The sequence below is a fragment of the Oncorhynchus clarkii genome, chromosome 3, assembly GCF_045791955.1.
Source record: "Oncorhynchus clarkii lewisi isolate Uvic-CL-2024 chromosome 3, UVic_Ocla_1.0, whole genome shotgun sequence".
Classification (NCBI taxonomy): Eukaryota; Metazoa; Chordata; class Actinopteri; order Salmoniformes; family Salmonidae; genus Oncorhynchus; species Oncorhynchus clarkii.
In genome coordinates this window covers 14,731,100-14,747,309 of record NC_092149.1, presented here as the reverse complement: position 1 = coordinate 14,747,309, position 16,210 = coordinate 14,731,100, and the positions used below count along the sequence as shown (strand labels likewise).

Genomic DNA, 16,210 nt, shown 5'->3' with positions numbered 1-16,210 from the left:
TTTGCATGGAGCAAAGTCTGAGGGGGAGTGATTCCTGGATTCTACCTTGTAAAAGAGCTAGCCCTGTATGCTGGATTAACTATGTATTAGCATTGAATTAGCAGTGAGATACGGAGGACTGGTTGTTTGATTGTAGTGTTTCTGAAGTGTTGGTGGAATCCTCTCTGTCTCATGGAGTTCAGTGAGCTACAAAGACCGAGCTCCACTATAGGTAAGCTGTGCGACAACTGTTTTGTAGGTGTGGTATGTTCTGTCTCCGGTACAGGTGTGCCTTTGTGTTCAGTGATTTGCTTCCTGGTCACTTAGGATGACTTGTTTTGTACTATACAAAAATATGCTATTACATGGTAAAGGGAGATTTTACAGGAATGTATACTTTAAAATATGCTTGAATTATGTATACCACACAAGTATAATGCACCAACAGACTGCAACTCTTCCAAAACTACAACCAATCGACTACACTGACTCTGGGCTTACTCAGGACATCACTCATAGTTTTTCTCTGTATATATCTTTGCCCTCCTCTGCCCTCTCCAAGCCCACAGTTACCATGGTGCCCAGCAGTTGGTGAGGTTACGGAGTAAGTCTGTAGTGCCCAATCAGAATGGCCCTCAGTTCAACTGGGGTTCTCCCCCCTCGGAGGGGGGAGAGGAGGGTGACTCGGGGCCCCCTAAGGACCTCAGAGAGCGGCCTATGACCATGCGCCTGAAGAGAGCGATACGGTATGGGACATCAGTGGTCATAGTAGTTACTAGCGTCTCTGCCTCTGTGCAATTCCTTTGTTGTTGTCCTGAAGGTAGCAAACATACTATGCTCTCTCACTTCTCTCCTCTCCCAAAAAAACATTCCTCCCCCTACTCTCCCTTCCAGGGAGGTGCAACAGATGCGTGTGCCTGTGGTGACTAGCTGGCAGTCGTGGAAAAGGAGCAAGGCCAAGTCCCTGAGCAGGTTCAGAGCAGATGCAGGGGGAGTCATGTCCTACGTAGCTCTGTGGAGAAAGGCTCTGCATAAGATAGGAGGTGACAGATTCAATCACACTGTATCACTCAATCAAATCAGGCAATGGTTAATCAAATATCAACTACATACACATCTATATCCTGGGCTGTATGTACAGTTGAAGTCGGAAGTTTACATACACTTAGGCTGAAGTCATTAAAACTCATTTTTTGGTGGTGCAGTGGTTAAGGGCGCTGTACTGCAGCGCCAGCTGTGCCATCAGAGTCCCTGGGTTCGCGCCCAGGCTCTGTCGTAACCGGCCGCGACCGGGAGGTCCGTGGGGCGACGCACAATTGGCCTAGCGTCGTCCGGGTTAGGGAGGGATTGGTCGGTAGGGATCTCCTTGTCTCACCAGCGACTCCTGTGGCGGGCCGGGCGCAGTGCACGCTAGCCAAGGTTGCCAGGTGCACGGTGTAGCCTCCGACACATTGGTGCGACTGGCTTCCGTGCTGGATGCGCGCTGTGTTAAGAAGCAGTACGGCTGGTTGGGTTGTGTATCGGACATTCAGCCTTCGTCTCTCCCGAGCCCGTACGGGAGTTGTAGCAATGAGACAAGATAGTAGCTACTACAACAATTGGATACCACGAAATTGGGGAGAAAAAGGGGTAAAATTTAAAATAAAATAAAAAAATACTCATTTTTCAACCACTCCACAAATTTCTTGTTAACAAACTATACTTTTGGCAAGTCAGTTATGACATCTACTTTGTGCATGACATAAGTAATTCTTACAACAATTGTTTACAGGCAGATTATTTCACTATCACAATTCCAGTGGGTCAGAGGTTTACATACACTAAGTTGACTGTGCCTTTAAACAGCTTGGAAAATTCCAGAAAATGATGGCATGGCTTTAGAAGCTTCTGATAGGCTAAATAACTTAATTTAAGTCAATTAGAGGTGTACCTGTGGATGTATTTCAAGGCCTACCTTCGAACTCAGTGCCTCTTTGCTTGACATCATGGTAAAACCAAAAGAAATCAGCCAAGAACTCAGAAAGAAAATTGTAGACCTCCACAAGTCTGGTTTATCCTTGGGAGTCATTTCCAAACGCCTGAAGGTACCACGTTCATCTGTACAAACAATAGTACGCAAGTATAAACACCATGGGACCACGCAGCCGTCATACCGCTCAGGAAGGAGACGTATTCTGTCTCCTAGAGATGAAAGTACTTTGGTGCGAAAAGTGCAAATCAATCCCAGAACAAAAGCAAAGGACCTTGTGAAGATGTTGGAGGAAACAGGTACAAGGAAGAAGTCACTGCTCCAAAATCGCCATAAAAAAGCCAGACTACGGTTTGCAACTGCACATGTGGACCACGTCGTACTTTTTGGAGAAATGTCCTCTGGTCTGATGAAACAAAAATAGAACTGTTTGGCCATAATGACCATCGTTATGTTTGGAGGAAAAAGGGGGAGGCTTGCAAGCCGAAGAACACCATCCCAACCAATCATGTTGTGGGGGTGCTTTGCTGCAGGAGGGTCTGGTGCATTTCACAAAATAAATGGCATCATGAGGTAGAAAAATGATGTGTATATATTGAAGCAACATCTCAAGACATCAGTCAGGAAGTTAAAGCTGGGCCGCAAAATGGGTCTTCCAAATGGACAATGACCCCAAGCATACTTCCAAAGTTTTGGCAAAATGGTTTAAGGACAACAAAGTAAAGGTATTGGAGTGGCCATCACAAAGCCCTGACCTCAATCCTATAGAAAATGTGTGGGCAGAACTGAAAAAGCATGTGCGAGCAAGGAAGCCTACAAACCTGAGACTCAGTTACACCAGCTCTGTCAGGAGGAATGGGTCAAAATTCACCCAACCTATTGTGGGAAGCTTGTGGAAGGCTACCTGAAACGTTTGACCCAAGTTATACAATTTAAAGGCAATGCTACCAAATATTCATTCAGTGTATGTAAACTTCTGACCCACTGGGAATGTGATGAAAGAAATTAAATCTGAAATAAATCATTCTCTCAAACTATTATTCTGACATTTCACATTCTTAAAATAAAGTGGTGATCTTAACTGACCTAAGACAGGGAATTTTTACTGGGATTAAATGTCAGGAATTGTGAAAAACTAAGTTTAAATATATTTGGCTAAGGTGTATGTAAACTTCTGATTTCAACTGTATGTGACATATACAGAACTTAACTATATGCATTTGCACGCACAACAACCACACATATCGATTAAGTTTTCCCGAGGCTTTCAGCAATATCTAAAAGGCCTCAGTTCCACACATTTCTACTGCATTAGGCTAAATCAGAGTCACACAGTGTTTCTTGGTCGTCTTAAACAAATCTCTTTTGAAACTAAAATAGACACCTCATACACATGGTTATGGGCTTAAAACAAAGAAGACACCTGTACCATGTCACATAGGAGTTGAAATGTATTACATTCTGACATTGCATCCCAATATATGTTATTTTTAATTAAATTAATTATGAAATACTGAAAAATATGAATAACATTCCAGGGCTACTGTTGTAGTTAATTATGTTGCCTTCACATTCACAACATGGCCCTGTGACCCCTGTCTTTGCAGGACACTTTGGCGGTGGTGTCCAGTCCTACTTCATATTCCTGCGCTTCCTGGTGGTGCTCAACTTCCTGTCGTTCTTGCTGATTGCTGGGTTCATCCTCATCCCCAGTATCGTGTTCAGATCCACCAGCACCAGTAACATGACAGTGGACAGCACTGGTAAGGCCAGCACTGGAGGATGCATTTTCAAACCAGGCCTATGATTGGTTAAAGGGTGATGGCATTGGAGTGACATTCACTATCTCTATTCCAGTCCAGTCTATTAACCTTATTCTGTGTGTCTCCAATATAAAACAATATCTTCTCACTGTTCCCTGTAGCAGTATCATAGCAACAGATCTGCCTTAGAGGATGAGCTTTTAATTCAATTGAGGGATTGAAACTGCAAATATTGCAGCAGTTGTTACTGGTATTCTCTCACGGGTTTGAGAATGGAGTCCCTAACAAAGTAGCAGATCATGCAACTGAGGTATTCGGTGGGAAACATGATCAAATGTGACCTTGGCTTATCTTCAAACAGCTGAGAATATGTGTGGTGTGTGTGTGTGTGTCTCAGGTCTAGAGGAGTGTAAGGTCTATGATCCAAATCTTCAAGGTCTGGTGGTGTTTTACCAGTACTTCCTGGACTTACTCTCTGGAACGGTGAGAAAACACAACATGTGTAATCTAGTCCTGTGTACCACTGGTTATATATATACTGAATACAGCACAGAGAACAACACTTCTCTGAAGTTCAGTATGCAAAACCATGCAGCTCTGTTTTAAGAGGCCTTGGCCTTTCACACACTTTTGTCTGTCTGCACGTTCGTCTGTCTTTCTGCCTGTGTATGCTGGTGATTCTCTGATCCACCTCTATGTAGACGACACCATTCTGTATACATCTAGCCCTTCTTTGGACAATGTGTTAACAAACCTTCAAACGAGCTTCAAAACCATACAACACTCCTTCCGTGGCCTCCAACTGCTTTTAAATGCTAGTAAAACTAAGTGCATGCTCTTCAACCGATTACTGCCCGCACCCTCCTGCCCGACTAGCATCACTACTCTGGACGGTTCTGACCTAGAATATGTGGATAACTACAAATACCTAGGTGTCTGGTTAGACTGTAAACTCTCCTTCCAGACTCACATTAAGCAGCTCCAATCCTAAATTAAATCTAGAATCAGCTTCCTATTTCGCAACAAACGCCTCCTTCATTCATGCCGCCAAACATACCATCGTAAAACTGACTATCCTATCGATCCTTGACTTCGGCGATGTCATTTACAAAATAACATTCTACTCAGCAAACTGGATGTAGTCTATCACAGTGCCATTTGTTTTATCACCAAAGCCCCATTTACTACCCACCACTGTGACCTGTATGCTCTTGTTGGCTGGCCCTCACTACATATCTGTCACCAAACCCACTGGCTCCTGGTCATCTATAAGTATTTTCTAGGTAAAGCCCCGCCTTATCTCAGCTCACTGGTAACTCTGTGTTGTTGTTTTTGTCGCACTGCTTTGCTTTATCTTGGCCACAGTTCACAGTTGTAAATGAGAACTTGTTCTCAACTGGCCTACCTGTTTTAATAAAGGTGAAATAAAAAAAATTACGTACAGTCTGTCTGCTTGTGGGTTTGTGTCATTTTGTGAGTTTATGTCAAGTCTGGTACGCTTCTAGTCTAGTAGGCTCCACTCTCACCACTTCCCACCCTCCACCTATCTCCCTCTCCCAGGGTTTCATGGAGTACTCCTACATGTTCTATGGTTACTATAACAACACCGTGGCAGAGAGCAGTGGCTTCCACTACAACCTGCCCCTGGCCTACCTCCTCACCTCCGTCTTCTACTTCGCCTTCTGTCTCATCTGTATCATCGCACGGTACCTTCTGGAATGCCCTACACTTCCATCTGCATAGAAATAAAATGGATAGAATGGACATTAAACCTAATGACTTACTTACCCCACCCCCCTCCGATTGGTCCCTTATACAGCATGGGGAGCGCACTTCGCGTTGCTGTGGCAACAGGCAGCGGTGCTGCCGGCAGTTATAGCAAGATGGTGTTCACTGGCTGGGACTACGGTTGCCAGGGAGACCGGGCCACCAAACTCAAACAGAAAAGCATCCACTACCAGCTACAGGTAGGAGCTCTGCCTCTTACTGCAGGGTCACTGAAGATGCACTCCTCTTTCCTCCCCTCTAATTTCTCTGTATGATCTCTCCCCTCTATTCCTCCCATCTCCACTCTCTCTCCCCTCCTCTATCTGTCTCCTCCCTCTGTCAGGTGGACCTGGAGGAGGAGAGGCTACAGAAAAAGGCTTTGTCTCTAACCTTAGGTCAGACAGTGGGTCTGTGTTCTCTACGCATCTTCCTCATGCTCATCTCCCTCGCCCTCATAGGAGGAGCTTTCTTTGGCATCTTCAAGGCTACTGTCTTCAGCCAGGTCAGTCAAAAACACAAGAAACAAAACAAAGTATTGATTGGATGTTTGGCCTTTCATCCTCTCCATGTCATATTGAGTCAATACAGGGAGGTGGGTATCCTGGGGCTGTTTTAACCTTTTCTGGTTGACCTTTGCAACCCTTTCCCTGTGGTTCCTAGGTGCAGGTTGGAGCAGAGGGCATTCTGGGCCTGTTCTGGGTTTACCTTCCTTCCATCGTCATCACAACAGGAAACTTTGTTGTGCCCTTCATGTGTGACCAGATAGCCTTGTTTGAGAGATATTCTCCTAGTACCACCATCATCGTGGCACTGTTCAGGTATGTGTGTGTGTGTGTGTGTGTGTGTGCAGCCTCTGCCGAATCCCTAGTTTGACATTTCTTTTACGCCTGCTACGTTAGGTTAGTGTGTGGCCTGCTACGTTAGGTTAGTGTGTGGCCTGCTACGTTAGGTTAGTGTGTGGCCTGCTACGTTAGGTTAGTGTGTGGCCTGCTACGTTAGGTTAGTGTGTGGCCTGCTACGTTAGGTTAGTGTGTGGCCTGCTACGTTAGGTTAGTGTGTGGCCTGCTACGTTAGGTTAGTGTGTGTGTGTGACCTTATCGCTTTGCTAGATCTTCACTCAACCAGTGTGTGTGCATGCATACGTGTGTGCATGTCTCTGTGTGTGTGTGTGAATATTGCCTGTGTCCCTCCCTCCTGTGTTCAGGTCAGTGTTTCTGCGTATGATAAGTCTGGGAGTGCTGCTGTTTACTCTGTGGAGTCAGATCACCTGCTTTAAAGACAGTCCAAAATGTGAGCTCTGCCAGTACAACAACAAGGAATATCCGGTAACCACTCTCTTAATACAGCATGGTATCCTGGGTAGCAGTCAGGGTCTAATTTAGCAGATTGGTCTAGAAAAGGCTGAAAATATGATATCTCCATCCAATTCTACCTACAGTACAGAACTGGTATCAACCATGTTGCATCATCTTCTATTTTCTTTACCACCCATGCTATGTCTGTCTGTCTTGCTGCTGCCACCCAGTGCTGGGAGACGCGTGTGGGACAGGAGATGTACAAACTGGCCTTGTTTGACTTCCTCATTACCATCGCCATGCTTATCCTGGTGGAGTTTCCACGCAGGTAGTGTACACTGTACACCCTACTGTGGTGTAACTCAATCTATGAGCTAGTCATCCTCTATCACATTTATTGATCATCTCTTCTTCCATACTGTGGCAGGTTGTTTGTGGACCACTACTCCTGTGTACTGACCCGGTGGGTAGGTCGTCAGGAGTTCTTGGTGCCTCCCAATGTGCTGGGTCTGGTCTACGGTCAGACAGTGGTGTGGACTGGAGCTCTGTTCTGCCCTCTGCTGCCTCTCATCAACACACTCAAGTTCTTCATCCTCTTCTACTGCAAGAAGGTCAGGCTGCTCTCCATACTGTACTAATAATGGAAATGTAATCAATTCATTTTCTGAAAGGTTTCTCAAGTTAACGTTTGGCCCCAGATCCGTTTCACTTCACTACACAATCACAATAACGCCCCCCCTCCTCCAGGTCACTCTGTTTTCTAACTGTCGTCCGGCGGTGAAGACGTTCCGCTCCACCACCTCCACCATCTTCTTCCTGGTGGTGTTGCTGTTCGGCTGGGGCCTCGCCCTCGTCGCCATGATCTACAGCCTGGCCCAGTGAGTGACTCTGCCTACGTCTGAAATGACACCCTATTCACTATATAGTGTACTACTTTTGACCAGGGCCTATAGTCAAAAGTAGTGCCCTATATAGAGAATAGGGTGCCACTTCGGACGCAGCCTCTATTTCTACTGCAGCAGGAAGGAAGCCTGTTATACAGTGCAGGGATAGTAGTAGCAGATGGACCAGGTGTAGTAGTGGTGGTAGTTGGTGAGGGTGTTGATATGTCATCCTCAGGATCCATCCCTCTATGAGCTGTGGTCCATTCCGCTCTCTCACTATGATGTGGAGTATCGTTCCCAACACCTTCTACACTCTCTCCCTGACAACACAGGACTTCATCTTCTACATGGGCTCCCAGGCCTTCTCCATCCCTCTCTTCATCTTCTCCTGGTGAGTCACCTTGTCTTACTGATCTCTTAATTTTCTCCTGGGGAGTGATTTAGTCTTAACCCAAACCGGCTGTGCGCGTGCACCATCGTGCATAAATTTATTTTGTCCCCCCACACCAAACGCGATCACGACACGCAGGTTAAAATATCAAAACAAACTCTGAACCAATTACATTCATTTGGGGACAGGTCGAAAAGCATTAAATATGTATGGCAATTTAGCTAGCTTGCACATGCTAGCTAATTTGTCCTATTTAGCTAGCTTGCTGTACATATTGTTATTTTACCTGAAATGGACAAGGTCCTCTACTCCGACAATTAATCCACACACAACGGTCAACTGAATCGCTTCTAGTCATCTCTCCTCCTTCCAGGCTTTTTCATCTTTGAACTTATATGGTGATTGGCATCTACACTTTCGTAGTATTACCACGACAACCGGCAAAACAGTTCGTCTTTCAATCACCCACGTGGGTATAACCAATGAGGAGATGGCACATGGGTACCTGCTTCTACAAACCAATGAGGAGATGGGAAAGGCAGGAGGAGTTGCGATTGCAGCGCGATCTGCGTCAGAAATAGAAAGGACTTCTAATTTAGCCCTTGGCAACGCAGAGGCTCGTTGGCGCGTGCGAGTAGTGTGGGTGCAATAATTGAATAACATGGATTTCTACATTTATTTTGCAACGCAAGCAACATGTCCGGTCTGGTCAGCATGTTACTGATCCGATTGTTCATTGCAGGTACATGGGTCAGTGTGTTACTGTCTACCTTGTGTTTGATGATGTAATATTGTTTTGTAACTCAACAAATGGGAGGCCCATATCTGCATAGACTCATTTGGTCAGCATGGGTTATTTCCATGTGTTCAGATTCCTGTACATAACATTCTGACTGTGTTTGTGCTCTCCTCTGTCCTGATAGTGTGGTGCTGTGTTACGTAGCAGCTCTAGCCACAGTCTATGGGAAGAGTGTTGATCTGCTAAAGGCCCAGCTTAAACTGGTAAGTGATGGATGGGGAGAAGTCCTACATGATACAAAAAAATATATGTTTGAAACAAAACCATGTCTATGGCCCATACTCAAGCTTAACCTTGTATAACAGTGTGTTTAACTCTAACAGGAGGGACGTGATAAGCAGTTCCTGGTCAAGCAGATTGAAGAGCTGAGTAGAGAGATGGGGGTTCCAACAAGGGACCAATTGGACACATTTGACACTGGTGCCGCAAACTGACTCAGACACCAGGCTCAAACCCACGGCCCATATCCCAGCCCAAGGCACTTTTTGTAGATTTTAAAGGCTTAGATAGGTTTTGCATGTGGCAATAGCACAAAGCACATATCTACACCTTCACAAATCACTTTACAATTGTCACTCTCTAGTGTATGGATAGCTTCATTTGAGGCAAAGTTTGACTTATGATTGAGTGGTGGTTGTCTCACCTAGCTACGGTATCTTAAGATGAATGAACCAACTGTAAGTCACTGGATAAGAGCTTCTGCTAAATGACTTCCATGGGGCTAAGGGTTAGTATATTAAAGATTTAGTTTGTTACCCCATTTCTCTCTCATAATATCTGTAACAGCAATTGCCGTGTTCATTGCCTTTGCATTCTCTTACTCACCTCTTGCCTAAACATCAGACTGTTACCGTGTTTACCCCATGGTTATTCAGTGTGAAAGAAGTCGCCCTAAAAAAGACGTAAGAGTCTCCAAGCCAGAATGTTGAATACAATTATATTTACACGTACCGGTTGTCCGTGCTGATGGTCCTTTTGACAGTAGGAAGTGGAGCTAAAATATCCACAGGAAAGTATTTTTTACCTGACTTTTTGCGGCGAAGGTAGGTTCTGTCGCTTGTATTTTCAATCTCCCGAGGCATTGTTGCACATTATGTAAACATTTGTCTACCGAAGCACGTTCCCTCGCAGTCCGCAGGGTATAATTTGTGGAACGTTCCAACAGGAATCTGTTACAAAAAGTTCGTAAATATCAAGGTTGCCAGCAAACAACGGATACAAAATTGTATAGCGGCAGAATAAAATACCGGGTAGGGAGTGGGCTATGTTTGTCCTCACTCTGGTAGCCTATGGACAAACATTAAGAATAAGCTACGTGGTGAGTTGATGCCTATTCGGCAGCTAGTTAAATAGGTGAATTTATCATGTTAGTTTGTATACAACATTATACTTTACGAAGTTTTTGGAACAGATTCCTGTTGGAACGTTCCACAAATTATACCCACCCATCAGCTAGAAGTGCTTGTGAATTTTTCCAGTTTAATGTGTGGGACAACGTTCAATCTGTGATTCAGTTAAACTCGGCCGTTACTTACATATTGTGCAAGTGTTTGTCATGTGAGAATTGTGTCAGTATTGAAAATACAAACGAATATACAGACCAGTTCAGTGTATTGAAAGTCAGGTTAACACTTCCCTGATGATATGTTGTTTGTTACTTCCCGACATAACGACACAATCAGCGGAAAACAGGGAAAGCAAGTTGAAATAAAGATTATTCAACATTGTGACTTGTAATGGGACTGTTCGGGAATGCTGAACCTACATGTTAGATACAAGAGTGTAAGTCTTTCACTCTCGGATTCCAAAATAGGCTACCTCTACCCCACCTTTACAACATTAAATGTTTCGTTTTCTAAATTGATTTAAATGTTGTTTACATATATTGTTTATGTTCTTCAGTTTACATTTTTTTTCTCTCTCTCTCTCTATATATATCTTGTGTATGTAGATGTTATTATTTGTGTCGTGCTACGTGCGCTCCCTGCTGACCCGTGAGAGAACTTCTACAAAATCGTTTTGTTACGTAGACGTAATGACGTAGCAATATTTTCGGGTGTATGTATCCGGTTGTGGTTGAATAGCTTTTTGGTTGCTTGTTTACCTATCAGATGTGTTGAATATATTTTCTTTGGTTTTATGCAAATATTTTATTCATTCGGTAACAGCTGTACAAAACCCAATGTCAGAATTACATCTCTGTGATTGAAATAGCTGTATATATATATATATATTACAGGAAATAGGTTATTAAGACTAGCTAACGTTAGCTAGCTAGCGAACTGGAGTTACAGTGCAGACTGACTGAATTGCAAACAACAGAAGTCAGGGCATGTTACGTTTTTGACACATTTTTGTTTAACTGTGCAAGCCCTGGTCAAAACAAACACTCGACTTCAGGAGAAAAATGAATATTCTACCTAAAAAGAGCTGGCATGTTCGCAACAAGGACAACGTCGCGCGCGTGCGCCGGGACGAGGCACAAGCCGCAGAGGAGGAGCGAGAGGTCCAACGCCGTGTGGAGCGAGCAGAGCAGGAGGTAACTATAGGAACGTTGCCCTCCCATCCCCAAATTGCAAATTGATACATTCCTCAAAGTTGATTTAGCATGGTCTGAAGTGACAACCAAACTTTGTTTGACACAGGAATGTTACGATGTATGACAGGTGCGATTTTGTTAAGAGAAGCGATGTATAAGAGGCATTGTTAAAATAGTATCAAGTCATAAAAGTGCATATAAATGTGTATATGTACTTCATTGTTGCCGTTGAATGTTATGTAGGTAAGTAACCTCTTTGCTGTAGGCGCGGACAGAGCACCTGAGACAGAAGTCACGAGCTGCACTTCAACAGTCTGGAGGATGGAAGGATGAAGGAGGGGAGGGGAGTGGAGGAGTGGTGGAACACATCAATCTATTTCCTCTGGAGGAGTCGTCTGAGAAGAAAGGAAACGCAGAGTACCTCAAAGACCAGAAAGATGAAAAGGTGACGTTCCTGTCATTCTGTTATGCTTTTCCCCCTTCACCTGTGTTGAAATCAAGTTTCTTTGTGCACATGGCTACTGGTTTTTGCATCCTGCTCTAGTAACAATGTTTACCTTCTTGGGCTTGTTTCTCTCCACTTCAAAGCTTTTCTCTAGTGGATCTAGCCAGCCAATGACAGTGCCTGGTTTATTTAGTCCAGAGCCATTTCTAAACAGAGATCGGCCAATTCAGTTTAAGATTTTGAATGCAAATGGGTACCATTTTGGAAATTGAGAATGCATATTGGAATTTAAATATGGAGTGTTCGGTGCTAATATGGAAGATTTTTGAACAGATTTAATGGCCTGATGCTTATCACATCAATGGAAGGATCAGAGAATGAGGTATTGAACTTTCCAAATAGTAATAGCTGGTCCTGATTCCTCCCATCACAGATCATTACTTTGAATGAGAATATTCTATTATTCTAATTTTATGGTGATTCTGTTGTTGTAGGAGCGCGAGGAGCGTGCTATTGGTCTGCTAGTGTCCCTAGGCCCCCAACCTGGGACAGAGGTAACTCCATGGTACATGAAAACAGGCCAGGAAGAAGAGAAAGGCGAAGAAAAGGAGAAAGAGAAAGACAACAAAGGAAAGAGACTGCCACTCAGTCAAGAGGAGAAGGAGAAGAGAGACAGACGACTGAAAGACATGCTGGACCCCTTGAAAGAGATGAAGAAAGCACTGGCGGTGAAGGATAGAAAAGAACAGAAGAGTAAGAAGAAGGAGAAGAGGGATAGAGGGGAGAGGAGAAGCAGTGGTGGAGAAAGGTGAGAAGTTTGAGTCTTTATCAAGACTAGTTGTTTTATCTGTATGTCTGGGGGTGTTTTGTGTTTCTTTGATCAATCATAAGACCAATTAGCTTTGACCTAAAGGGGCAATAAGCAGTTGCTACATACATTTTTGGAATTCTAAATTAATGATGTGTACCATTTCATTCTTGAAGAATATACAGTTGAAGTCGGAAGTTTACATACACTTAGGTTGGAGTCGTTAAAACTTGTTTTTTCAACCACTCCACAAATTTCTTGTTAACGAACTATAGTTTTGGCAAGTCATTTAGGAGAGCTAAGTAATTTTTCCAACAATTGTTTACAGACAGATTATTTCACCTATAATTCACTGTATTCCAGTGGGTCAAAAGTTTACATACACTAAGTTGACTGTGCCTTTAAACAGCTTGGAAAATTCCAGAAAATGATGGCATGGCTTGGAAGCTTCTGATAGGCTAATTGACATAATTTGAGTCAATTGGAGGTGTACCTGTGGATGTATTTCAAGGCCTACCTTCAAACTCAGTGCCTCTTTGCTTGATATCAAGTGAACATTTTAAAAAATCAGCCAAGACCTCATTAAAAAAAAGTGTAGACCTCCACAAGTCTGGTTCATCCTTGGGAGAAATTTCCAAACGCCTGAAGGTACCAACGTTCATCTGTACAAACAATAGTACGCAAGTATAAACACCATGGGACCATGCAGCGTCATACCGCTCAGGAAGGAGATGCGTTCTGTCTCCTAGAGATGAACGTGCTTTGGTGCGTAAAGTGCAAATCAATCCCAGAACAACAGCAAAGGACCTTGTGAAGATGCTGGAGGAAACAGGTACAAAAGTATCTATATCCACAGTAAAAATGAGTCCTATATCGTCATAACCTGAAAGGCCGCTCAGTAAGGAAGATGCCACTGCTCCAAAACCGCCATACAAAAGCCAGACTACGGTTAGCAACTGCACATGGGGACAAAGATTGTACTTTTTAGAGAAATATCCTCTGGTCTGTTGAAACAAAAATATAACTGTTTGGCCATAATGACCATCGTTATATTTGGAGGGGAAAAGGGGAGGATTGCAAGCCGAAGAACACCCATCCCAACTGTGAAGCACGGGGGTGGCAGCATCATGTTGTGGGGGTGCTTTTCTGCAGGAGAGACTGATGCACTTCACAAATAGATGGCGTCATGAGGATGGAAAATTATGTGGATATATTGAAGCAACATCAAGACATCAGTCAGCAAATTAAAGCTTGGTCGCAAATGGGTCTTCCAAATGGAAAATGACCCCAAGCATACTTCCAAAGTTGTGGCAAAATGGCTTTAGGACAACAAAGTCAAGGTTTTGGAGTGGCCATCACAAAGCCCTGACCTCAATCTCATAGAACATTTGTGGGCAGAACTGAAAAAGCGTGTGCGAACAAGGAGGCCTACAAACCTGACTCAGTTACACCAGCTCTGTTAGGAGGAATGGGCCAAAATTCACCCAACCTATTGTGGGAAGCTTGTGGAAGGCTACCTGAAACGTTTGACCCAAGTTCAACAATTTAAAGGCAATGCTACCACATACTAATTGAGTGTATGTAAACTTCTGACCCACTGGGAATGTGATGAAAGAAATAAAAGCTGAAATAAATAATTCTCTCTACTATTATTCTGACATTTCACTTTCTTAAAATAAAGTGGTGATCCTAACTAACCTAAGACAGGGAATTTTTACTAGGATTAAATGTCAGGAATTGTGAAAAACTGAGTTTAAATGTAGTTGGCTAAGGATTATGTAAACTTCTGACTTCAACTGTAAGCTATAAATGCCTCATTAGCTTAGTTTAACTGTCATACCGCATCAGAACTCTTTTACTCTGTTTGTAAACCAACTATATGTAAACAAATACTATATTGCCCCAACTTTGTTAGAACTGTAATTTTGTGGATGGTCAGTCCTTGCATCCATAGCTCTGTGAATTTTAGTGGTTACATTTCTTCAGCTTTTTACCGAAGTGGGTGGGGTGGCACTTTGTTATTGTTTCAACTCCACTTGGATGCATAACCAAGAGACCAAGTACACAGAGCCAAGTGGATAAGTGCACAACCAAGTGTACTGAGCCTCTGGATAAACATGTATGGTTGATGGTAACCACCTCTTCTCTCTTTTCTAGCTCTATTGAAAGGTTGCGAGCGGAGCGACTGCAGAGAGAGGCGGAGGAGAAGAGGAGAGCCCAGGCTCTGCTGGACCAGAAGAATGGAACAGGGAAAGAGAAGGAGCGACCAAGGGAGACAGAAGAGAGGGAAATGCCGTACAACAGTGCTTATTTCCCAGAGCTGGCCCGCAAGAGGCAGAGGAAAGACCGCAATGCCTGGAGAGATGGCATCTTTTGAAGTCATACATCATGCGCTCTCATTGTTTGGGCAACGGACAGAGAACATTGAGGCATTCAAGATACATTTATTAGTATGTGAAAGACGCCGAAGACTTCGACAAGGACTAGAGAGCCTGGAAGGTTATTCAGTTGTATTGTTGTGAAATGTGAGGCAGTGCTTTTAGCTTATTCTTGCAGTAACATGGAGGAGTTATGCATGTAGGCATATACTGTAGGTGTTGAACTAATGAACATGTGTACAAATATAGCTCAAAATGCTACATTGTTTACTTATATAACATCTAGGCTATCCTGAGTATCCTAAGCAGACTTATTGATGATTGTTGGCATTGTCATTATTTCTAATGAGGTAGAAAAAGAAAGGAAACCAATCAAGAGATTTGGGACAGCTGAGTGTAGTGTTGGAGTCTGTCTGGCACCCTGCTCAAGTGTGAGACAATACAGAGATAATTTTGCTCCACAACAGAAGACCACTGTTCAAGTTGGAGTGTGTTGGATGTTTTACTATTGATGGCAACATTGTGTCAATTCAAGTCTGTCAAGTCTATTTTGTTTCTGATAATAGCATGTGCCAATTTAGGAGGTGTGTGTGTATATGCATCTGTTATATTTCACTATCTGATGTAGACAGAGTTTAGGGTGGTTGGCCCAACTATTATTGCACATTTTCCATTTCAATGAATTCAATAAAAATGTTAGGCCTGCCAAATAACAAAATCCTGTGTTCTCCGTTATTTAGCTTATTTTATACATACCCCATATCCATGCACCACCCGAATGATTAACCTAAAACATTTGAATATAGCATTCCAATAGATTGTGCTACAAAACAGAGTTGCGGCAGTATAATACATTCATCTGTCTAGCAGGTGCATACAGACGCACAGCACCGCGAAATAAAACGGGCCCGAGACAGCAGAGTGTAGAAGCGAGACAGACGCACTCACATGAAACCACGGGCGAACCATGATAATGCAAGCTCACTTTTGTCTGACGTAGCCGATGTTTAACGGGAGATAAATACTACAGTCTACCTCGTACTGGTGTCGGAGGGGAAAGAGCCGAAACGGGAAAAATAGCGGATGGTTTGACCTCATTGGGGTTATTCGTTGTTTTCTTCGCCGTTTTTGTGGAGACCACTGATGTAACGGTTCTGGATTTGATGGGTTTGGTTGGCAGGACGGGATGCACA

The 16,210-nt window shown here is 43.5% G+C and overlaps 2 protein-coding genes across 2 annotated transcripts; both read left to right on the top strand.

Annotated features, from left to right (window-relative positions):
- The first annotated feature begins 12 nt into the window (after positions 1-12).
- On the top strand, positions 13-9,970 carry LOC139388658 (transmembrane channel-like 4). Its single transcript, XM_071135475.1, has 16 exons — positions 13-211; positions 542-725; positions 874-1,022; positions 3,556-3,711; positions 4,109-4,194; positions 5,272-5,417; positions 5,531-5,678; positions 5,822-5,980; positions 6,139-6,296; positions 6,683-6,803; positions 7,004-7,101; positions 7,201-7,384; positions 7,521-7,651; positions 7,893-8,048; positions 8,972-9,050; positions 9,171-9,970. Exons 1-16 carry the CDS (start codon positions 172-174, stop codon positions 9,279-9,281), a joined length of 2,106 nt encoding a protein of 701 aa, XP_070991576.1. The 5' UTR covers positions 13-171; the 3' UTR covers positions 9,282-9,970.
- A 99-nt stretch (positions 9,971-10,069) lies between these two features.
- LOC139388666 (leukocyte receptor cluster member 1 homolog) lies at positions 10,070-15,735 on the top strand. The gene is made up of 5 exons (XM_071135487.1): positions 10,070-10,165; positions 11,219-11,386; positions 11,652-11,831; positions 12,326-12,639; positions 14,797-15,735. Exons 1-5 carry the CDS (start codon positions 10,112-10,114, stop codon positions 15,014-15,016), a joined length of 936 nt encoding a protein of 311 aa, XP_070991588.1. The 5' UTR covers positions 10,070-10,111; the 3' UTR covers positions 15,017-15,735.
- Positions 15,736-16,210: the final 475 nt, after the last annotated feature.

Bases quoted from the DNA above. Each gene is read 5' to 3' on its own strand.
- LOC139388658 (XM_071135475.1), top strand. From the start codon at position 172: ATGGAGTTCAGTGAGCTACAAAGACCGAGCTCCACTATAG. The intron at 5,418-5,530 runs GTACCTTCTGGA...TCCCTTATACAG, and splicing joins CTCATCTGTATCATCGCACG to CATGGGGAGCGCACTTCGCG. The intron at 5,981-6,138 runs GTCAGTCAAAAA...TGTGGTTCCTAG, and splicing joins AGGCTACTGTCTTCAGCCAG to GTGCAGGTTGGAGCAGAGGG.
- LOC139388666 (XM_071135487.1), top strand. From the start codon at position 10,112: ATGTTTGTCCTCACTCTGGTAGCCTATGGACAAACATTAAGAATAAGC. The intron at 10,166-11,218 runs GTGAGTTGATGC...TAACTGTGCAAG, and splicing joins CATTAAGAATAAGCTACGTG to CCCTGGTCAAAACAAACACT. The intron at 12,640-14,796 runs GTGAGAAGTTTG...TCTCTTTTCTAG, and splicing joins AGAAGCAGTGGTGGAGAAAG to CTCTATTGAAAGGTTGCGAG.